Genomic DNA, 23,112 nt, shown 5'->3' on the forward strand with positions numbered 1-23,112 from the left:
TCTTCTCTTTTAATTGAGTTAGAATGTAATATAGTACCCACACTTTTACTATAGTACAGTTTCCAGGTTATTAATTAAGTTAGATTAGAATACAGTACCCATACCTTTGCTATATTACATTTTCTGCTCTATTAAATGAGTTAGATTGTGATATACTACCCATATGTTCACTATAGTAATAGTATTTATGATTTTTTTATTCAAGTTAGATTGTGATACAGTACTTATATGTCCACTGTCTAACAGTTTATACTCTTATAACTGAGTTGTATTGTGATGCAGTACTCATAATTTTACTATAGTAGTTTCTGCTTTTTTAATTAGGTTAGATAAAAAGAAAACAAACGTTTTTTTATACAATTACATTAGTGTTTTATTATTGAATCTGAACAACAGTAAACAACTAATAATTGTCAAAATTGTTTGTCTGATCCAAATTATTACAAATCACATTTGTTGTTCACACAAATAATGATTTTCTACGTTACTACAGTGCAATTCATACCAGTGACAACAGCTCACACTCAAAAAAGATCAAGTGTCATTTTTAAGCCTCAGTGCTTATTACAAATCAATAAATTCAATAATATATGACTGTTTATGCAATGTGTACACTAATTAATAAGTAACATCCGTTTAAATCTCTAAACCAAGTCTAAAGAATATACTCTTAAACAACACTTATTAATTGAATAATACATAACAGCAGAGGGCGCAAAAACTGAACAATCACAACAGTACCTACTCATCACATTTAGCAGGACAAAATGTATAAACTAAAATTATTTGTTATATTAAATCCTTTCCCTTTAAGTTTGAAACAAGTAATTTGTTACAAGTTTTGACAAAAATAAAATATGAAAAGTAATTAAAGTTCTCTGAAGGACGGGTGAAAATCTGTAGCACAAGTACTAAAGTAAAGTAAATTAACCTACTAAATGTATCCTCAAATCTTAAACTCCCTGTACTGTAAGGTATCAGATGTATTTTATGGATTTTTGATTAATAAAGGTACAGGTGGCTCTGTTTTAAACACAAAAATATATTTATTACATCCAATCTAAAAAATAGACGCTAGATTTTCTGTATAAGGTGATATAGCTGCTTCTAAAGGTTCAAAGCATCAAAATATAAAAGTCAACTTTTTCAAACTCAAAATAAAATATAGTATTTGTGATTTGAATGTGCTTAGCTGCTCACAACCCCAAGATTTTGCGTGTTTTTAATACAGTTAGTGGTTCTAAAAAACATTAAAGGCGGAGGGATACATTAAGGACTGTGTGCAGCAAAATAGTTCCCAGAGAATTTTTTTTTCTTTTCAGATTTGACACAATTTTATCATTATAAACGTACCATATAAAACCCAGAAGGCACATGTAAGATCACTGGAGGGTTTGGATAGTAGATAAAATAAGGCTATTACTTGTGTTTTAATTCAGGAGTGTAGCAAAATATTTAAAAACTGTAGTTTGAAGTATACTTGTCTCTACTACAAAAACAGTATTGATTTTAATTATCAGTTTAGATGTAAAGTTTGGTGTCAGAGCTGGGCAATGTACTGATATTTTATTGAATCAACAATATGCTTTTTTAAGAATATCCAGGATATTATTAGTGTAAAAAAAAAAAAAAAATTAATTCTTTAAAGAAGAATTTTAAGAAGTATCCTCAAGTGAAGTCACGGCAAAGACCATCAAAAACAATATAATGATGAAACTGGCACTCATCAGAACCACCTCAGGAAAGAAAGAGCAAGAGTTCCCTCTGTTGCACGGGATTTTGGCTGGAACTGTAAATATGGTGTTTTTTCCTAAAATTTGATATAAAGAATGACAATTCATTTTTATATACGATATACAGCCTTGGAAAAAAATTAAGAGACCACTTTATTTATTTACCAATTATGAGTTTGTTTGATTTTACCAAATTGAAAATCTCTGGAATATAATCAAGAGGAAGATGTAGGATCTCAAGCCATCAAACCAAACTGAACTGCTTAAAAAAACATTTGCACCAGGAGCAAAGGCATAAAGTTATCCAAAAGCAGTGTGTAAGACTGGTGGAGGAGAGCATGATGCCAAGATGCATGAAAACTGTGATTAAAAAACAGTGTTATTCCACCAAATATTGATGATTTCTGAACTCTTTAAACTTTATGAATATTAACTAATTTTCTGCAAAATAAATGCTCCAAATAACAATATTTTTGTTTGGAATTTGGGAGAAATGTTGTCTGTAGTTTATAAATAAAACAACAATGTTTATTTTACTCAAACATAAACCTATAAATAGCAAAATTATAGTGGTCTCTTAATTTTTCCAGAGCTGTATATCGTGATATTATATATTATATATCGTCAAGTTCTTGCATAACACTATTGCCCTGTTGGCGTGATGTTTGTTAAAGGGCGACACCATTCACTCCACTGTAAATCAATTAAAATTGGCCAGTTTTACTCGATTACAACATCATTTCTGAATTATGTAGAATTATGGCTTTTTTTAGGAAGAAAACTCTACAGCTCTGTGCGGAGACGAGTTTCCAGGTCCTCCTGGTCAATTTTGTGGGCGTGGCCGTGCCAGCGATTATACGCCAGCAGTGCTGCGTTCCGGGCAGAGAGGGCGCTCATTTCCATGCAGCTGGCGGCCCACTCGATGGCGTTAACGTAGTAAAGATGATCGTGGAGGTTGAACGGAGGCGTGCGGTGGTTGGGTGGGGTGTAGGACGGATACGCCAGCCAGCGCTTCACCCACACGCCCTCCTGCGACTCGAACATCTCCCCCAGCTGCTCCTCAGACAGCGGCTGAGCCGAGAACATCTTCCACACTTTGTTGGCACTGGCTGGTGGGTGAGCGTATCCCTGCGGGATCTTGACCGGGGCCACGGTGGCTAAGCTGTTGAAGGGCAGGGCTTTATTATCAGTGGTCAGAATATCAGAAACGAGGAAGTCGGCGGCTCTCTGATCCGTCCCCAGGTAAGACATGTTGAGTCGACCCAAGACCAGAGTGTTCACGATCTGTTGGAAGTCTCCGGAGAAGTGGGAGGGGATTGGAGGAGAGAAGCCGGAGAAGCTGATGTCAGAGAGGCCCTTGTGAAGGGGCGTGGCTATGATCACGATGTCATAAAGGGAGCGGGAGGGGCCTGAGTCAACGGAGTAGTTCACTTCATATTGGCTAGCTGTGAACAAAAAAACAGACAGCATTACTGCATTCACTTTATTAATGTTCTGCACTGTAGATTAATTCTAAATTCATCCGAACTATAAATAAAAATATATGGAATTATTCACTAAACAAAAAAAGGCTTAAACAAACCAGAACATGTTTTATATTTTACATTCTTCAAATATAAGTAGCACCTCTTGCATTTTTTTCAGTCAGCTTTATAAGGTAGAGTCACCTGGAATTCAGGCTTTCAGTTAAGAGCTGTGCTGAACTCATCAAGAGTTAATTACTTGAGTTAATTTTCTGCCTTTTAATAAAGTGTTTGGGGGCATCAGTTGTGTTAAAAAGAAGAGGTAGAGTTGGAATACAGTAAATAAGAAAAGATGAAAGATGGGTCAATCCAAAAATAACTTTGAAGGTATCTTCAAGTGCAGTCGCCGCATAGCCCATCAAATACATTATTATGACGAAACTGGCACTAATCAGGACTGCCCAAGAAAAGGAAGAGCAAGAGTTTTCTCTGTTGTACAGGTTACCAGCCTCAGAAACTGGAAGTTAACAAACATCTCCCCAGATAAGAGCACCTAAATGCTTCTTCAGAGAGTATTTTGGTTTGTTTAACACTTTTAAGTTGCTATATGATTCCTTATGTGTTCCTTCATAGTCTGTATCACTTCAATATTCATTTACAATACCGAAAAAAAACTTTCGACTGGTGTTTGACTGGTGTATTGTGGTGGTGTTGACTTTTTGGTTTATTATAGTATCACAGGATGGTTTTGAGGCTTTTTAAATTATTATCTGTGCTGAGAAATATATATATTTTACAGAGGAAACAAGCAGCCACTGTGAATGTGTGTGTGTGTGTGTGCGTGAGAAAAAGGGAAAGAGTAAGAGAGGGAGGGGTAGTGAGGGTTAGTTATGAGATTTAATCCAAAGCAATCTACCTTCTGAACCCCCAACAGTAGGGATGCTTTCATTAATGCTTTACATCATGCATGTTTTAGATAGACAGACAGACAGACAGACATACAGAGAGAGAGAGAGAGAGAGAGAGAGAGAGAGATAGATAGATAGATAGATAGATAGATAGATAGATAGATAGATAGATAGATAGATAGATAGATAGATAGATAGATAGATAGATAGATAGATACCGCTTTTGGACGTTTTTAAAGTAATCCCAGTCACTCGTCCCTGGATGATTTCAGCTTTGCAGAGCTGCAGGAGTCCAGCGCTCATACGCTTATTACCTCCTTCCACCGACCACAAACCAGAGGTACCATCAGCCAGAGATACCACACCTACAGAACACAAACAACTCAATCACTTCCACACTTCTACATACAGCACCAATCAAAACCTCTTCTCATTCAGTGTGTTTTCTTTCTTTTTATGATTTTTTTACATTGTAAATTTAATATTGAAGACTACACCAGGAATAACCTGGTCTATATTCAGTATAATCAGGTGGTCAGCTGACCTCATTCTTAGACCTGCAGACCAAGTGCAGCATCAACCCCACATTATTTGCTTAAGGGGTTTTCACACCTGTATTTCGTTTCTCTGATCTCAATCAGTTAATGAGTTCATTTATTTGTGCGTTTTCTCACTCTATTTGGTTTAGTTTCACACAGGCATAAACCTAAACACACCACATTGTTGGTGCACATCTTGCTGGTGCATCTGTGACCACGACAAGTCTTTGTGATGTATCAAGAGCCACAGTATCCAGGGTAATGTCAGCATACCACTAAGAAGGACCAACCACATCCAACAGGATTAACTGTGGACGCTGTAAGAGGAAGCTGTCTGAAAGGGATGTTTGGGGGCTAACCCAGATTGTATCCAAAAAACATAAAACCACGGCTGAACCCAAATCACGACAGAATTCAATGTGCACCTCAACTCTCCTGTTTCCATCAGAACTGTCCGTCACCACAATAAATTACTGTGCTCCCCTGTACATTACCTTACTTACTGCATCACTTCTTGCCAATAAACAGCCCAATTCTAGATAAAAGAGTCAGACCAGTGCTGTAAATATAAAATTAATAACCTAATTAAAATACCTACAGAATTATGAAGGTGACTGAATTAAACTGCTGTGTGTAAATATTTGCACACAGACGGATAGGGAGGAGGGGGAGGGGCTGAATGAATTTGGAGGGGCTGAATGAATTTGGATATTTGAGACTGACCCACGAAGGCGTTGAGTGCTGCGTTCAGGCCGAAGTTGGTCCGCGTGTTCGGGGTCACGATGTCGTTAATAAAAGCCTGTGAGAATCCGTCAGCCCTCATGGCTTCCTCCAGCGTCTGATTCAGAAACCGCTCAGCGTCCACAGAACGCAGCAGCTGCTCCACACTGGAGAAAGCGTACCCAAACTTCTGATACTGATAAACACTGCCAGAGAGAAAGAGAGGACCAGGGTTAAAGGTCAAGCCCACTGCAATGGGACAGGCAAAGCAAGCAATTGCTTATAGGGCCAGAGCCCCCAGGCAACGACTGGTTATGATCTGAATGCACTGTCAAACTGTGTGAGCGCCCCTTTAAATTCTGTAAACGTCAATGCAGGAAATAAACAACTAACAACATTGTTATCAGAATCCCCCTTGAGAAGAATATAACCAGACTGGAACATGTTCAGCAGTATCCATGCACAACAGTTGTACACTAAACACCAAACTTTCAACCTATCCTTTATGTTTGACAATATTTTATTATTTTTACATGTCCTTACTTATCTTAAGTTTATTTAACTGAACTGAGTTTTATATGGTTATATTTGTATATTTGTTGCAAGCTGTAAAAAAGAAAAACGAGGTGCTGCACATTTTGCCTTGTCTTGGTCAAACAACATAACATAACATTTTAGTAAAGATGGTGGTTATAGTGTGCTTTGAACCATTGCTTTACTGATCCGATGGTATTCATTATAACGTTATTTACGTCTGGCAACAGCCCTGTTAAAAGGGATATTTTCTGCAAAACTTTTGGTGTGTTTTTGTATTTCCACTTGAGTCTCTCTACCCTATAATAAACACCACACTCCAATCACCAAAAAATCCATCCATCCGTTTTCTGAAAAAGTGAATCAGCTGAAAGAGTTTGGTGTCAGGAATCATTTGCTTCTATGAGCCGTTTGGATGCCCCTCCCTTATTGTGATGTCACAATAAGGAAATCTGCACAGAACAACCCTGGCTCCACCCCTAATCTTTTAGATCAGTTGAAGAATCACAATTTTGGTGACTTTTGGTTGAGAACCTCTGACACTACACAGCAGGATTAGCCAGTAGACTTCTTCTGAGGGAGGGATCTGTACCTACTCCTGATTCCTCTACCTACTGATTTTTGCTGTTTAGCACAAGCCAACAATAGCATGCGGTAAATACTTAGGGTAAACATGGGATGTGTGGCCAACAACAGCTTATTTGCATAAAAGTGACAGAGCTCTTAAACGTCTCATTCTAAATGGAACTGAAACTGGTGAGAACAGAGCTGATGAAAGTGATTTTGTGTAAAGAACTTTATGAACATGTTTTGAATAACTATGTATTAAAACTACATTTGTATGCTGGGGGTTTTATATTTATTTAGTCTAGTCCAAGTCTGGCATAAAGAAATGGTGGCAACAAATCCACAAACTCTGCTGAAGGTGTTTAACTAAATTATTGGTGTATTTATAAACAAACAGTAGCCTGCTATTAATTACAACAAAACTGAAAACTTATTATTTAAAGTATACTTCCGCATTAACCAGCACAGAACTGTGGAAAAAGGTCTACAGCAGCTGGTTTTACCTCATGAACTTTCCCAGAATTCCCTCTACCCAGCCAAATTTTCGATAGGAGTTAAAGCCGTATCGCCACAACATGCGGATGAAGTTTACGATGAACCAGTCACTCTCCTCAAACGTCAGCTCCTTTCCATTAAAAATGGCCATTTTAGTCTTAACCTCGGCTCGTGGAGACAAACCTGAAGAAGAAAAGACATCAATACACCCATTAAAACCACATACAATACATTAATGCAACTATTCGTAATATTTTGTTTCTGAGAGTGGAAAGGGTAAAATATTATAATAACTGACATCAATGTGCTTCTAATGCTAACTTTCCTTCAGTTTCTGAATCAGTTTCTCTGATTTTGCTGTTTATAGGTTTATGTTTGAGTAAAATGAACATTGTTGTTTTATTCTATAAACTACAGACAACATTTCTCCCAAATTACAAATAAAATAAATATCGTCATTTAGAGCATTTATTTGCAGAAAATGAGAAATGACTGAAACAACAAAAAAGATGCAGAGCTTTCAGAAATCAATATTTGGCGGAATACCCCTGGTTTTTAATCACAGTTTTCATGCATCTTGGCATGATGTTCTCCTCCACCAGTCTCACACACTGCTTTTGGATAACTTTATGCCTTTACTCCTGGTGCAAAATTCAAGCAGTTCAGCTTGGTTTGATGGCTTGTGATCATCCATCTTCCTCTTGATTATATTCCAGAGGTTTTCAATTTGGTAAAATCAAAGAAAACCCAGCATTTTTAAGTGGTCTCTCATTTTTTTTTACAGAGCTGTATATTCATTGTAAAAACAGTGTGTCTGGTTGGTCCAGGGTCATTCTGTCCATAACAGCTTAAAGCTACCTGAGAAACCATGGTGCTGCTAATGGTGCTCATACAACAGCTACTGCGAATATGGAGATAAAAGAGAAAAATAACCAGATTCATCCACTCTGAATAGAGGCTGCGCCACAATGCATGTTTTAAAAGTAAGCAACAGCTTATTTGCGTAAAAGTGACAGAGCCTTTAAATGGCTCCTTCAGAAAGAGACTAAACCTGGTAAGAATAGACCTGGTGAGAGTGATTTTTTTTTTTTTGTAAAGAACTTCATAAACATGTTTTGTATAGAACATACAGTATTTTAACTTGTGTAAAAAGAGGTAGAATATGTCCTCTTTAAGAGATGACAGATAGCGAGAGAGAGAGAGAAAGAGAGAGAGACAGACAGACAGACAGAAAGAGAGAGACAAAGAGAGAGAGAGACAGAGAGAGAAAAAGAAGGAGAGACAGACAGACAGAGAGAGAGACAGAGAGAGAGACAGAGAGAGAGAGAAATGGAATTTCAGGCCTATGTTCTTTAAATAGCACCAGTCCAAATAAAACATGGCAGCTACACAGCACAGTCATTAATCTAGAGTGCACAACCAACTCCAGGAGTATTTGGACACACTGTCTGGTTATTGGTCGTAGGGTTAAAAGTGCACACTGTTGCCTTCAGGTCCCTTTAGATAAGTGTTCTGGAACTACTGGAAGGTCTGGTGCACATGTTGACCTCTCTTTAAGGACACGGGAGATTTTTGGAACAGTGCCCTGAGATCCTCATTGGTAGTCTGGTTGCACACTGCCTGCAGCCGGCCTCTACTGCAGACCAGCTTCTGTTGGGTTCTGAATGATCCAGGACCTGAATCATGTCTGTGTACAAAAATGTGACCACAGACCTGAACAAAAATAAAAACTAACAACATGCATGCTAAGTCGTTGCTGACATATTCCAGGTTTTCAATATATACAGCTCTGGAAACATTCAAGAGACCATTTCAGTTTCTGAATTTGTTTCTCTGATTTTGCTATTTATAGGTTTATGTTTGAGTAAAATGAACATTGCTGTTTTATTCTATAAACAACAGACACCATTTCTCCCAAATTCCAAATAAAAATACTGTCATTTAGAGCATTTATTTGCAGAAAATGAGAAATGGCTGAAATAACAAAAAAAAAGATGCAGAGCTTTCAGACCTCAAATAATGCAAATAAAACAAGTTCATATTCATAAAGTTTTAGGAGTTCAGAAATCAATATTTGGTGAAATAACCCTGTTTTTTAATGACAATTTTCATGCATCTTGGCACCATGTTCTCCTCCACCAGTCTTACACACTGCTTTTGGAAAACTTTATGCCTTTGCTCCTGGTGCAAATATTCAAGCAGTTCAGTTTGGTTTGATGGCTTGTGATCATCCATCTTCCTCTTGATTATATTCCAATTTTCAATTTGGTAAAAACAAAGAAACTCGCTTGTTTTTTTCTCAGAGCTGTTCATATTTCTACAGAAATATTGTGCAGCCCTATGTTGAACATTAAAAACAACTTCTTAAAGGTCTTAAAAGAGATGCAACCACCACCAAGTTTTAAAAATAATTTGGCATTCACTAAAAAAACTAAAATTAAGGACCTCCAAATAATCTAAAAAATATTACTTACCTAAAAAAAAAGCATACACCAGCAAATGAGAATACAAAAGGTGGTTACTATGATATCGCTTTGGTGTTGCTAGACAGTTGTTACAAAAAGGGGTTGCTATGGCAAATAAAAAGTGAAAAGTACAAAGTACAAAAGAAACTCCTCTTCATGCAGCTTATTCTGAATTTCTGATATTGATTTAAACATTAAAAAGCATTTATTGCAACATATGTATATCATACCTGTCAAGTCTCCCGTTTTGGCCGGGAAACTACCGTATTTTACTCCTTTTTCCCGCCGTCCTCCCGTATTATTATTTTCCCGTAAATGTCCCGTATTATATTAAAATAAAAAAACATATATTATTGAGGAGACAGGGCACTGACCGCTCTGTGTCTCTTAACCAATCGTGGAGCCGGTTCAAGGAGAAAGTCCCGCCTTTCAGGAGAAACAGCCAATCAGCTTGCAAAGGAGGGTCAGCGTATGTAAGCCCCCCGTCGCTGTGAGTTCAGGCAGCTCGTCGGAGCAGCTGATGTTAAAACATATCTGGATATACAGCGATTTTTCTAAAAGAAAGGTAACGGTAGGTTAATGGAAACTATGATGAGATTTTTCTGATAGCTGCTTAAAAATACTCGTCTCCGAAATAAAACACACAGATTAAACCTCTTAAAATAAAAAAAATAAAGTTTGTGACTCTTTTACTGATGGAATATATCTGGTCCATGTCCTTTTAGTAAAAGCTCATGATACTATTTTTAGGTCACCAACAGTCATTTTGCAGAATTTGTGCACCTTTTGTTCAATTTTAAATCCATTAAATAAAAAAAATATATCATATAAAAGAGTGCATTATGCCAAAAAAGACATGAAATCTTAACCTTTTTTTAAATATCTAGAAAAGGGGTTTTAATTTGGCTGTATTAAAAGAATGACATATGTAGGAATGTCCACAACATTTCAGATTCTGATAATCTAATTGTAGTCTGTAAGTGTTTCACATGTGGTTATTTTAGATTTTTTTAAACCTGTCTTAAAATGTAAGGGATACTGAACCTTCGTTGGGCTGGTGGGAGTGGACAGAGGAAAATGTCCCTTATTTTTAAATCTAAAACTTGACAGGTATGATGTATATATACATATATGTATATATATATATATATATATATATATATATATATATATATATATATATATATATATCGTATATATATATCGTATATATTCCGACTCATCCCCTCCCGAGATTTCTGGATATTAGTGGATATTATCTATTATTATTATTACTAGTAAAATGTTTGAATAGAGAAACTCACCTAGTGTTTCTACGAAGTGCTTTAGATGCAGATTAAGCGGATGAATAACAGCAGCTCCTATTTCATAATCCTGTCCCTTCACGTTTTCAGTCGCCGTACGTCCTCCTACAGTTCCCGCCTCAAACACATCGATCTTCACCGACGCTCCAAACTCCTGCCTGAGGAAATACGCTGCAGCTGATCCTCCGATTCCTCCTCCAATCACGGCTGCAGGAGTCAGAGCGGAAACACCGTCAGTAAAGAGTTAATGAAGGTTAGTAAAAAAATTTATACATTTTTAAAAATTTTAAAAAAGCAAATCAATTTTGGATCTGCAGTCAAATCTACCTGCAGGGGCACTGGGTGATGTATGGGTTTAGGGTTGGGACGGGAGGGAGAGCTGATTGGTCTAAACAATGTGTCCCTGACAGCGGTGAAACACAGAGCGATGTTGCAGAAGGGGTACCCACTATAATAACTGCACGCCACTGATGCATACGTATAGATTATTGTTTTTACCTATTTTCGTAGGCTCTTTAGTCTCGGCAGCCGAGGCGAGACCCCGAGGACCAATCAGACAGATCCCGAGGAGCAGGAGAAGAGCTCTGACTGACAGATATCTCAGGAACATCTCGGATATTAAGTTCTTCACAGATACAGACACCTACAACACAACAACACAAGAGAATTAGATCCAGGCCAAAGGTCACATGATGTGATTAATTTACAACAAGCTAACCTAAAATGAACCCATAAATTAATAAATGAATATACAGTAAACTAGACTGTTTCCAAATATTGTAAGGACATCACATGCCTCGGTCATAATAGTTCTGATGTATATTACAGCTGTCATGCGAAAACATAGTTTTTGCCTTTTAATTTTTTTATCATAATGTAAATCTGGGATCTATCAGATACGTATATTGTATCAGAATTTAAAGATGAATGGGCCAATAGAAATGCTCCAAAATTACTTCCATTCACAGTAGGGGGTGAGCAATATGGCCCTAATTTATATATAATAATAATAGTATTACAAATTAATAAAATTAAAAAAAACAAAAATAAACATTTACTACAGAACTACAGTACAGCGTATAAACTGCAAACAAACAATTATACATAAATAAAGTAAATAGCAAAACTAATACAACATAGACTGCTTTTAAGAACATTGCAATATTATGTTATGAAGTTTATTTTTCTTATAAATATAACACACTCCTATTTCTTGAAAAAAAACCTATTTCACAGATACAAGGTTTCTGCATGGCAGTGATGTTTTATAAGAAACACATTTAGTAAGTAGCCTATATGATCATAACTGTCATGGAGTGAAAGCCAAATTAAATGCAGATCTAGGTAATAAACTTGGTGTGAATTGCAAAAAATATAAAATTTAAAATATTAAAATTATAACAATAATTCAGATATTGATTTGAACAATAGAAAAGACACAAAACTGGCAAAACAAATCTTTTTATGTTAATTTTATACTGCAATATAAATATTTAAACATAATTTATGTGCAGCCCTATGCTGGACATTAAAAAAAATAATAATTTAAAAAAGATGCAACCACCACCAAGTATTGAAGAGAATGTGGCATTCACCTTTAAAATCTACAATAGTTCCTTAGAAGACTTAAAATAAGGACCTGCAAATAATACAAAAATATAGAACTTACCTGCAAAAATAGCACACACCTGCCAATGCACACACACACACCTGCACACACTGAGTGTGTTACTTTAACCCCCCTGACTGTAACACACACTAATATAAGCTGTATTTAATGCAAAGTGAGACTCTGATCTGAGAAAGTTCCACCCTCTGTGTAAAACAGCAGTGTGAATCCTGCAGCAACAGCATTATAAACACTACACATCAAAATAAAGGTCCAAAGATCAGACTTTTATTTCTCTTTTTTATTTTGTATTTCTTTATTTAAATTCTACACTGTTATACTGGTGCATGGTCCAGACTATTTTAGGGCCATATCATATATCCATCTTTAAAATAATTTAAAACAATTGCAGTACATTAATAAAAATAACATTTTGAGGCCATATTTAAACATTTTCATTTTTTTTACAAATATATTTACATATATTAATTTTTAATATGTGCATTTTGTCACTGTCATGTAACGTCCTGTACTTGTATTTTTGAATTTTTTATATAATTTCAATCTGCCAGTTTTTTTTTACATTTAATTCCTTATAGTTATATTCCCTTCTACTGTAAAACTGTCATATACAAGATTTTTGAGTAACAACACCAATTTAATACAAATACATAAGTTAACTATATAATAATGTAATGTAAACTAAATTATCATCATATCTGTTATAGTGTATAACCACTTTGTCTTTGACAGAGATGCTGCTGCCACCAAGTGTTGAAGATAATCTGTCCTTCACCTTAAAAAACCCTATTCTTAGTACTGTTCCACACTGTAGACAAATATAGAGTTTAAAATTAATAAAATAAAGATATTTTAATAAATTAATAAAATATAAGAATATTTACCCTTTATTACTACTGGCTGAAGTCCATATAGTTCAGAGTAATTCAGGTGAAAGGTCACCTAATGAGGAGATCCAGAGGAACCAATAAAATTATAGAAACTGGGCTGTTTCTTTATATCAGTTAATTATTTAAAAAAAACTGAGATTGTACAGCTGTACATATTACTTACATACAAACATACATAATTACAAACAAATGCAAAAAGTACAGTTTCCCAGTTTTAGTACTACTATATTGAATACTTTCAAAATTATCATTTTTACAGTTCTAGTTGAGTTAGCTGTAATACAGTACACTTACTTTTTTCTATAGTACAGTTTCATCTCTATTAATTGAGTTATATTGTGATATAGTACCCATAATTTCACTATATTACAGTTTTACTATGCTAGTTGAGTTAGATTGTGACACAGTACCCATACTTTCACTATAGTACAGTTTCAGCCCTTTTAATTGAGTTATCATAATTATGCAGTACTCATACTTATTATAGTAGTTTTTACTACTTTAGTTGAGTTAGATTGTGACATAGTACCCATACTTTCACTATAGTAAAGTTTTAGCTCTTTTAACTGAGTTATGATTATGATTCAGTACTCATTATTTCTACAGTATAGCATACTATAGTACAGTTTTCACTACCTTAGTTGAGTTAGATTGTGATATGGTACCCTAAATTTCAGTATAGTACATTTTTAGCTCTTTAAATTGAGTTATATTATAATATAGTACCCATACTTTCATTGTAGTAGTTTTTACTATTTTAGTTGAGTTAGATTGTGATACAGTACCTAAACTTTCACTATAGTACAGGTGTAGCTCTTTTAATTGAAATATGATTATGAATCAGTACTCATACTTTCTATAGTATACTATAACAGTTTTTACTCTCGTAGTTGAGTTAAATTGTGATACAGAACCCATACTTTTACTTTAGTTCAGTTTTAGCTCTTTTAGTTGAGTTAGATTGTGATACAATATTCATACTTTTACTTTAGTTCAGTTTCAGCACTTTTAATCAACTTATATTGTAATACAGTGCCTGTATTTTTACTAAAGTATAGTTTCTGAATGAAATTGAATGAGATTGGGATATATATTTTATATTTCCACTGTAGTTCAGTTACTCAGTCAAAAAAAAATCAAACATTATAGTTTTATTATTGCATGTAAACAACAGTTAGTCTTAGGAGACATTTCCTTGCAAAATTAGTACAAATCACATTTATCCACAAAAATATAAACACAGTGACAACAGATCACCTACAATATGAGTTTAAATCTCATTGCTTTTACTCACAACACCTGATTACTTGTGCAATTTTACGCTGAACTTTTATCATGATCTCAAATCTCCAAGCCAACCGATACTTACACCAGCTCCAAATCTAAATTCTCTGGTCCCTAAACAGATATCAAATTTCGTGGCAAATAAATATATACCTTTATTAATTATATTAAATTGATTTAGTACAACAATAAAATATAAATCACAGTTATCCTCTTGTTTGAATTCTCTGAAATGCAGACTTGATGACTTGCTCTGTCTCTGTATTTGAATAAAACAAAAAAATATATATTGCCAATATTACCAAGAGTATAAGCATTTAGCTGTGTCCACAATTAAACCCAATAAAACAGAAGCCTAGATTACTGAATTTTGATTTAGACAAAACTGGTAGCATTTCTTACATTTCAGACACAGATGTCCCAATTCATTCCACCTTAAATAGTTCAGCAGTTCCAAAGAAGTGCTGCACCATTTAAGGTGGAATGAAAAATTTAACAGAACAATCTTTGGTCTTTCTAGTTGCTTTCTCACATTTCTAATTATTGCTAGTCTTCACAAAAGGCACAAAGCTAAGCTTCTTTACACCTTTTTGTTGGCGTTTGCATATTGAAACTATATTTAACTGATTTAAAATCAATAATAAAGTCATAATAAAGCTCTGAAATATCAGCTAACAGACACCAGCACCACAAAGCATCACAATGAATGAAAGTGACGAGTGGAGAGAGCGCCTCCTTCTGTACCCACCCAGAGAGAAACAGCATGACCTACAGTACTCTCTCTCTGACTCTGGCTGCTGATGGAGAAGCAGCATGACCCAGCATTTAAACTAATTTAAACCAATCTTTGGGCTGCTGGACCACTCAGAGGTTAAAAGAACGTGTCGCCACCAGGTCATCATTTCTTCTCTAATTAATAAGCAAAAGAAAAAAGTTTGAAACATTGAAAATGTTGAAATGTTGCTGATTATGAATGGTGGATATTATTATAGAAGAAAATCAATATGCTAATGAGTGATTATTGGCATATATTGGCATATATTTCTCAACCCACTTGGGGTGTTTGGAATGAGATATTTTAATTATTGCTTAATTACTTGCTTCTGAAACTAACTCTGCTGCAGTGCTCACAGTTTCACATATTATAAAAAAAAAACTGGTGGTTACACAGAAAAACAATGGACTAATCAACTGTAAATCAACAACGGCTCACAGAAAGCTTTTAAAACCTAAAGACCCTGATTAGTATTAGCATAAAAACTATTAATTAATAATTTACCCATTCAAATTAAAATTAAAATTACTTTATTGGTGTTTTAGCTCTACCATTCACTACCACTGCTGTAAAGAAAATCAGAGAAAAACAGGCTATGTTCAGACAGCAGGTAAAAACTGAGCAAATATTTTTGGTCATATGAGACATATATGTTTGAATCTAATATCTACAGTTTTCAATTAGATCACAGTATTTTAAGAACAGTATTTTAATTAGAGGGAGCTGTTTCTGCTCTGAAAAAAATAAGAGAGCACTTAAAAATAATGAGCTTCTTTGATTTGGCCAAATTGAAAACCTCTGGAATATAATCAAGAGGAAGACGGATGATCAAAAGCCATCAAACCAAACTGAACTGCTTGAATTTTTGCACCAGGAGTAAAGGCATAAAGTTTTCCAAAAGCAGTGTGCAAGACTGGTGGAGGAGAACATGATGCCAAGATGCATGAAAACTGTGATTAAAAACCAGGGTTATTCCACCAAATATTGATTTCTGAAAACTTTAAGAAAATGAACTTGTTTTCTTTGCATTACTTGAGGTCTAAAAGCTCTGCATCTTTTTTTTCTGCATCGTTATTTCAGCCATTTCTCATTCTCTGCAAATAAACGCTCTAAGTGACAATATTTTTATTTGTAATTTGGGAGAAATGTTGTCTGTAGTTTATAGAATAAAACAACAAAGTTCATTTTACTCAAACATAAACCTATAAATAGCAAAATCAGAGAAACTGATTCAGAAACTGAAGTGGCCTCTTAATTTGTCCAGAGCTGTATATCCCAAGACAATTCTCTATGATACTGAAACAAAAGTTTAACAAACAATATTCTTCACTGCAGGTTTATTAAGCCTATTCATTTGATTATAGTGCCACCATGTAAAGTAACTTGTAGTTATTAGTAAGTCTAATTAGGGGGCTTAGAGCTCTTAGGGACTTTAGAGCACTTATATTTTAATAAAAATATGCTTTTTTATTTTATTTCTTTTTTACATTTACATGCAAATTACATTATTACCTGCAAATATATGAACATAGTCTAATTTTGTCTATAATAAACACCAATTTCCCATCAAACCCCCACTCTGAATGCATGATGAGGTAGAATCCTGAACTCTACAGTGCTGTGATCCTCCAGGACTGAGCTCTACAGCTCCCCCCGGAGGCGGGTGTGCAGGTCCTCCTGGTCAATTTTGCCAGTCTGGCCATGCCAGCGGTGGTGGGCGAGCAGCGCCACGTTCCGAGCGGCGATGGCGCTCATTTCCATGCTGCTGGCGGCCCACTCGATGGCGTTCAGGTAGAACAGCCGGTCGTGGAGGATGAAGGGGGGCATGCGGCGCTGAGGGGGGGTGTAGGACGGGTACGCAAGCCAGGGCTTGACCCAGACCCCCTCCCGAGACTCAAATATCGCCCCCAGCTGCTCCTCAGACAGCGGCGTCGAGGAGAAGATCTTCCACACTTTGCTGGAGCTGGCTGGTGGACGCTGGTAGCCCTTGGGAATGTTGATCGGGTCCAGAGAACTCAGGCTGATTATCTCCAGCTCCTCGTTATCAGTGGTCAGAATATCAGAAAACACAAAATCTGCTGGTTTATGATCTGACCCCAGGTACGACATGTTGACCCGGCCCAGGACCAGCGTGGCCATGGTCTGGTGGTACCGGCCGGGGAAGTGGGAGGGGATTGGAGGAGAGAAGCCAGAGAAGCTGATGTCTGAGAGGCCCTGGTGAAGGGGCGTGGCTACGATCACAATGTCATAAAGGGAGTGGGCGTGGCCAGAGTCGCCGACGTAGTTCACTTCGTAAAAGTTCGTTACAGTGCCTGATGAGCGGTGTGATGCGGAGACACAGAAACAGATGACAAAACGATTTTTACACTCATAATCAATCATTTATAATCAATCATTATTAACTTTTTTTATTCTACAGCCAACTGAGGTCATGTCATATATTTTATTATATATAATAACAAGGAAATTTGTGTTTGGTAGATTTGGTATTTCTTTGTTGTAACATTAAATATTATTATACTGTAGGAAAGCCTTTTTATTTCTCTTTTAAATGAAGCTACGTTTGGAAGGATCATGAATTTATGGGATGAGTAGCAGAGCTGAGTATCATAAAATAAATATTCTTTTTTTTTCTTTCTTTCTCTTTGTTTCTTTGCTTGTTTTTGTTTGTTTGTTTGTTTTTTTCTCCCCTTTAACTCCCTTCTCTATCTCACTCCCTCCAACCCTAAACCCCCCAACTGTTTCTACTTACAAAAAAAAGAAAACAAATCTGCCACATCTTCTCTATTCAGCCATTAACTCATTTGGTGTTTGCCGATGTTCTTGAGGTGTCGATTTGTTACCAAGAAGCACCAAAGAAATAATCTACCAAACACACATTTCCTTACTTTTTGTGCTACAATAAGTTAATTATTGTGGCTAATAAACACTAGAATACTGTACCGCTTTTAGACGGCCTCGTCCTGGTACTGATGGCAGTGACTCTGGCCTGGATGAGTTCAGCTTTGCTGTGGTACAGAAGGCCTGAGCAAACCCTCTTATTACCTCCATCCACCGCCCAAAGGCCCGAGTCGGCCCTCGCCAGAGCTACGGCTCCTACAGATAAATAAACGTTTATAATATATAATATATATATATATATATATATATAAACTTATATAATTTTATTTCAATTTTTTCCATTTTCTCCCCTATTTACATAGCCAATCAGGACTCTCCCTGTCACTAGTAATGCCCCAACACCAGGAGGGTGAAGACTAACACATGCCTCCTCTGATACATGTGAAGCCAGCCACCGCTTCTTTTTGAACTGCTGTTGATGCAGCATTGCCAAGTAGCATCACAGCACTAACGCTCGGAGGAAAGAGCAGAGACTCGGTTCTGATACTTCAGCTCACAGACGCCTTGTGCAGCAGACATCACTCAAGGAGTTTGCTCTCTTGATGGCAAAGCTGCATGAGCGGGGGTTCGAACCTGCATCCTCCTGCTAATTCATAGTGGCAGCACTTTAGACCGCTGGACCACTTGGCGCCACCTTTTATGTCTTTTTATTTAAATGTAGAGCCCAGGTCAACAGAGGAAAAACAGATTCAAGAAAATATAGAAGAGAATGATCAGAGAGGATGAAGATTCATCAGAAAGACAAGAATACATGATACAGCCCTTTAAATGTTAGATATACTGTATAAATGAGATTAAACCGTGCCATGGTGAAAGTGATTGATATAGTAAAAGTGAATGGGATAATAATAGTGAGGGTGATTGGGATGGTGAGCATAATTGAGATGGTGATGCTAAGGGAAATAGTGAGTGCTGTTGTGCTCATGAGCTCATGGTGATGCTCACAGTGATGCTAAGGGAAATAGTGCTGTTGTGCTCATGAGCTCATGGTGATGCTTATGGTGATGCTAACGGAAATAATGAGAGTGCTTTTGTGCTCATGAGTTTATGGTGATGGTCATGGTGATGGTCATGCTAACGGAAATAGTGAGAGTGCTGTTGATTGGAATGGGCATGGTAAAGGGGCAAAGATTGGGACAGTTAAGGCTGATTTGGATTGTGAGTGTAAAGGCATGGTGATGGACATGGTGATACTGAGAGTGCTGTTAATTGGGATAGTGATGGGGATGGTGAGGGTGTTGTTGATGGGGATGATGATGCAGAAGGTAATGGACATAGTGATAGGCAATGGCATGGTGATGGGTGGTGGAAGGAATAGTGAGGTCATTGGTGATATGAATGGAAATTGGGATAGTTAGGGTGATGGGGACTGAGATGGTATGTGTCATGGGCATGTTGATTGAGATTAGGATAGTGAGGACATTGGTGACGGGCATTTGGATATTTCCTGAAGCTGGAACTCATAGTAAACCAAATAAGTAAAGTACTTACCCACGAAAGCACTGAGACGAACGCTCTGTCCGTAGTAAACCCGCGTGATCGGGGTCACAATATCATTAATAAAGACCTGGGAGAAGCCGTCAGCCAGCATGGCCTCCTCCAGCGTCTGATTCAGCAGCACGTGGAAGCTTTCTCCACCCATAGCATGCAGCAGCTGCTCCACACTGGAGAAGGAGTATCCAAACTGCTGGTACTGATAAATCCTATTAGGGTAAGAAAAAACTGAGGGGTTAATAATATTTTAATCCATCCTATACAATCAGAAGAGCAGCAGGATTTACCTCATGAACTTGTCCAGAATTCCCTCTACCCACATGTGCATGCGGATCGAGTTAAAGCCGTATCGCCACAGCATGCGCAGGAAGTTCACGATGAACCAGTCACTCTCCTCAAACATCAGCTCCTTCCCATTAAAGATCGCTGCTTTAGAAGAAACATCAGCGCGCGCTGACAAACCTGATGAAGAGAGGAATATTAATATATATCAATCATTAAAACCTTCATAATCCTGCTTTTTTAATCCTCTAAATATGTTCTTAAATAAATTTGGCATACCAGCTCAACTAATGTTAAAATGCTCTATTTATTAAGAAAATAATGTCCAACAACAAGGTCCAGAAAAATCATTGAGGTAATGTCAATATACTGTACAATACATTGAGTACGTAACTACAGTATTGTGACAGGTCTATTAAACTGGATTTGTATTGGTTTAGTTGAATAATGAGATTAATCATCCAGCTGGACAAAAACAGATCTGGCAAAACAGGCCAATTCCAAAACCTCAAAACTGTTACATCACAGTTTATCTTCATTTCTTAAATGGACTGGAAATAAACTCCACCCACTAGAATAAAAGCCCTAGTCAGAGCTGGTAAAATACAACTTCAGGAGAATATGGTGCTGATGATACTGATGAACAGCAGCTCATCACCTTTATATTCTAGTTATTTGAATTTAAGTCAGATATTAAAAAATCGCATAGTGATTTTCAGCCCCATTTTAAAGCTATTAAGCAACTACAGTATTAAAATACGAATTATATGATATGACCAACCCTTAGAATTGTTTAATTTACCGTAATTTATCGATATCAGTCAAACGTTTGAACACACCTTACACTCGAAGTTTTTTCATTATTTTAAAATTAATACTAAAGTCATCCAAACAATGAAGAAAAACATATGGAATTACTAAATCTATCTTAGATGACAGGTTTGCACAATTTACCATTCAGTTAACAGCTGTGCGGAACTCATCAAGAGTTAATTACTTGAATTTCTTGCCTCTTATTAAAGTGTTTGAGAGCATCAGTGGTAAAGTAGTGAAGAGGTAGAGTTACAGGTATACAGTGAATAGCTCCATTTGAGTAATGTTCTAATCCAGATTATGGCAAGAACTACTTAACTAATAAAAAAAAAAAACACTTTAAGAAAAATACTTTAAGAAAAAACGAAGGTCAGTCAATCCAAAAAAAAGGATTTTAAGAACTTTGAGAGTATCCTCAAGTGCAGTCACCGCAAAAAAACATAAAAAATGTTATAATAATGAAACTGGCACTCATCAGGACTGCCTCAGGAAAGGAAGAGCACTAGTTACATATGTTGTACGGAATAAGTTCATTACCCTCAGTAATCATCCTCAGAAACTGCGAGTATATTGGTTATGACAATTTAGCCTTGTCATCAGTGTTCGCACCTGTGCCCAGCCTTCCTGTTATCCTCCCCATGTGTTTCTTGTCTGTGTCAGTGTGTTCATGGTGTTTGTAGGTAAGGCTTGTGTGTCTTAATTCTGTTTTGTTAGTTCATTTTTTATAGTTTTGTTCAATTTTGCTTGTGTTTTTGTATCTATTTATTATTTATTTTGGTTTCTAGTTTTATGTGTTTAATAAATACAGCATAATAATTTAATAAATACAGCATGATACTGACCCTGTCCAAATATTTCTGCATGCCAGTGAGATATAATCTATATGTATACCTGGAGAAACTCACCTAGTCTGTCTACAAAGTGCTTCATATGCAAATTGAGCGGATGTATAATAGAGCCTCCGTTTTCATAATCCTGTCCTCTGATGTTCTCTGTAGCCAGACGTCCTCCTACAGTTCCTGCCTCGAACACATCGATCTTCACCGACGATCCGAACTCCTGCCTGAGGAAATACGCTGCTGACGTTCCTCCGATTCCTCCTCCAATCACAGCTGCAGGAGTCAGAACGAATACACCATCAGTAAAGAATAGAAAAATTAATAATAACTAGAAAAGGCAAAGTGAACGAACTTTAAGTTGGCTTGGAAAAGAACGCTAATAACGTTAAAAAGTTAAAATGGTTGCTAAGCTGTTTCTGTCTGAAGAATGTGAAGAGTCATTGATATGCTCTTAACCTTTGGCTAAACGCTAAATGCTAAAAATGCTGAAATCTAAAAACGTTTGGTTAAACGCTAAAATCTAAAAACATTTGGTTAAACGCTGAAATCTAAAAACGTTTGTTTAAATGCTGAAATCGTAAAACTTTTGGTTAAACTTTTGATTGCTAATGTGTTGCTAGGCGGTTGCTATCATTTCTGAAGTGGTTGCTAAGTTGGTGCTAACTGGTTGCTAGGCAGTTGCTAACATATACCAGGTGGTTGCTATGGTATCCGGGGTGGTTGCTAAGGTGTTGCTAGGTGGTTGCTATGTGGTTGCTAGGGTGTTGCTAGGTGGTTGCTAAGGTGTTGCTATGATATCTGGGGTGGTTGCTAGGTGGTTGCTAAGCTGTTGCTAACTGGTTGCTAGGCAGTTGCTAACCTAAACCAGGTGGTTGCTAAAGTGTTGCTAGGTGGTTGCTAGGGTGTTGCTAGGTTGTTGCTAAGGTGTTGCTATGGTATCCGGGGTGGTTGCTAAGATGTTGCTAGGTGGTTGCTAACCTGTTGCTAGGTGGTTGCTAAGGTGTTGCTATGGTATCTGGGGTGGTTGCTAAGGTGTTGCTAGGTGGTTGCTAGGGTGTTGCTAGGTGGTTGCTAAGGTGTTGCTACTGTATCTGGGGTGGTTGCTAAGGTGTTGCTAGGTGGTTGCTAGGTGGTTGCTAAGGTGTTGCTATGGTATCTGGGGTGGTTGCTAAGGTGTTGCTAGGTGGTTACTAGGTGGTTGCTAGGGTGTTGCTATGATATCCGGGGGGTTGCTTAGGTGTTGCTAGGTGGTTGCTAAGGTGTTGCTATGGTATCTGGGGTGGTTGCTAAGGTGTTGCTAGGTGGTTGCTAAGGTGCTTCTAAAGTGGTTGCTAAGTGGTTGCTAGGCAGTTGCTAACGTTTTCCAGGTGGTTGCTAAGGTGTTGCTAAGTGGTTGCTAGGCAGTTGCTAACGTTTTCCAGGTGGTTGCTAAGCAGTTAATAGGTGATTGCTAAAACCTGGCTGGGGTGCCGGGGT

At 36.9% G+C, this 23,112-nt stretch overlaps 3 protein-coding genes across 6 annotated transcripts in view; 1 reads left to right on the plus strand and 2 right to left on the minus strand.

The window, feature by feature from the left end:
• The window catches only part of kcnn2 (potassium calcium-activated channel subfamily N member 2), a 259,379-nt gene that overhangs the window by 196,079 nt on the left and 40,188 nt on the right, over positions 1-23,112 (plus strand). The window lies entirely within an intron of this gene.
• LOC103023969 (prenylcysteine oxidase 1) overlaps positions 1-23,112 on the minus strand; it is a 121,947-nt gene that overhangs the window by 95,554 nt on the left and 3,281 nt on the right. For 2 of the 4 annotated variants that reach the window (XM_022681145.2, XM_022681146.2), the window contains exons 3-7: positions 21,703-21,909; positions 19,990-20,164; positions 19,700-19,911; positions 18,251-18,403; positions 14,380-17,619 (exon numbers count right to left, since the gene is read on the minus strand). In XM_022681145.2, coding sequence (XP_022536866.2) covers positions 16,949-17,619; positions 18,251-18,403; positions 19,700-19,911; positions 19,990-20,164; positions 21,703-21,909 — 1,418 coding nt within the window. In that variant the 3' untranslated portion in view covers positions 14,380-16,948. Of the gene's footprint in view, positions 1-14,379; positions 17,620-18,250; positions 18,404-19,699; positions 19,912-19,989; positions 20,165-21,702; positions 21,910-23,112 lie in introns of those variants that run through there. The other 2 variants (XR_007427331.1, XM_049468329.1) reach the window with 2 other exon arrangements.
• Positions 348-12,578, minus strand: LOC103044269 (prenylcysteine oxidase 1). Its single transcript, XM_007257810.4, has 7 exons — positions 12,398-12,578; positions 11,227-11,371; positions 10,729-10,935; positions 6,968-7,142; positions 5,367-5,569; positions 4,323-4,469; positions 348-3,178 (listed from the first exon to the last, which is right to left on the minus strand). The coding sequence occupies exons 2-7, from the start codon at positions 11,336-11,338 to the stop codon at positions 2,517-2,519; spliced, it is 1,506 nt and encodes a 501-aa protein (XP_007257872.3). The 5' UTR covers positions 11,339-11,371; positions 12,398-12,578; the 3' UTR covers positions 348-2,516.

The sequence above is a fragment of the Astyanax mexicanus genome, chromosome 20 (assembly GCF_023375975.1).
Source record: "Astyanax mexicanus isolate ESR-SI-001 chromosome 20, AstMex3_surface, whole genome shotgun sequence".
Classification (NCBI taxonomy): domain Eukaryota; kingdom Metazoa; phylum Chordata; class Actinopteri; order Characiformes; family Acestrorhamphidae; genus Astyanax; species Astyanax mexicanus.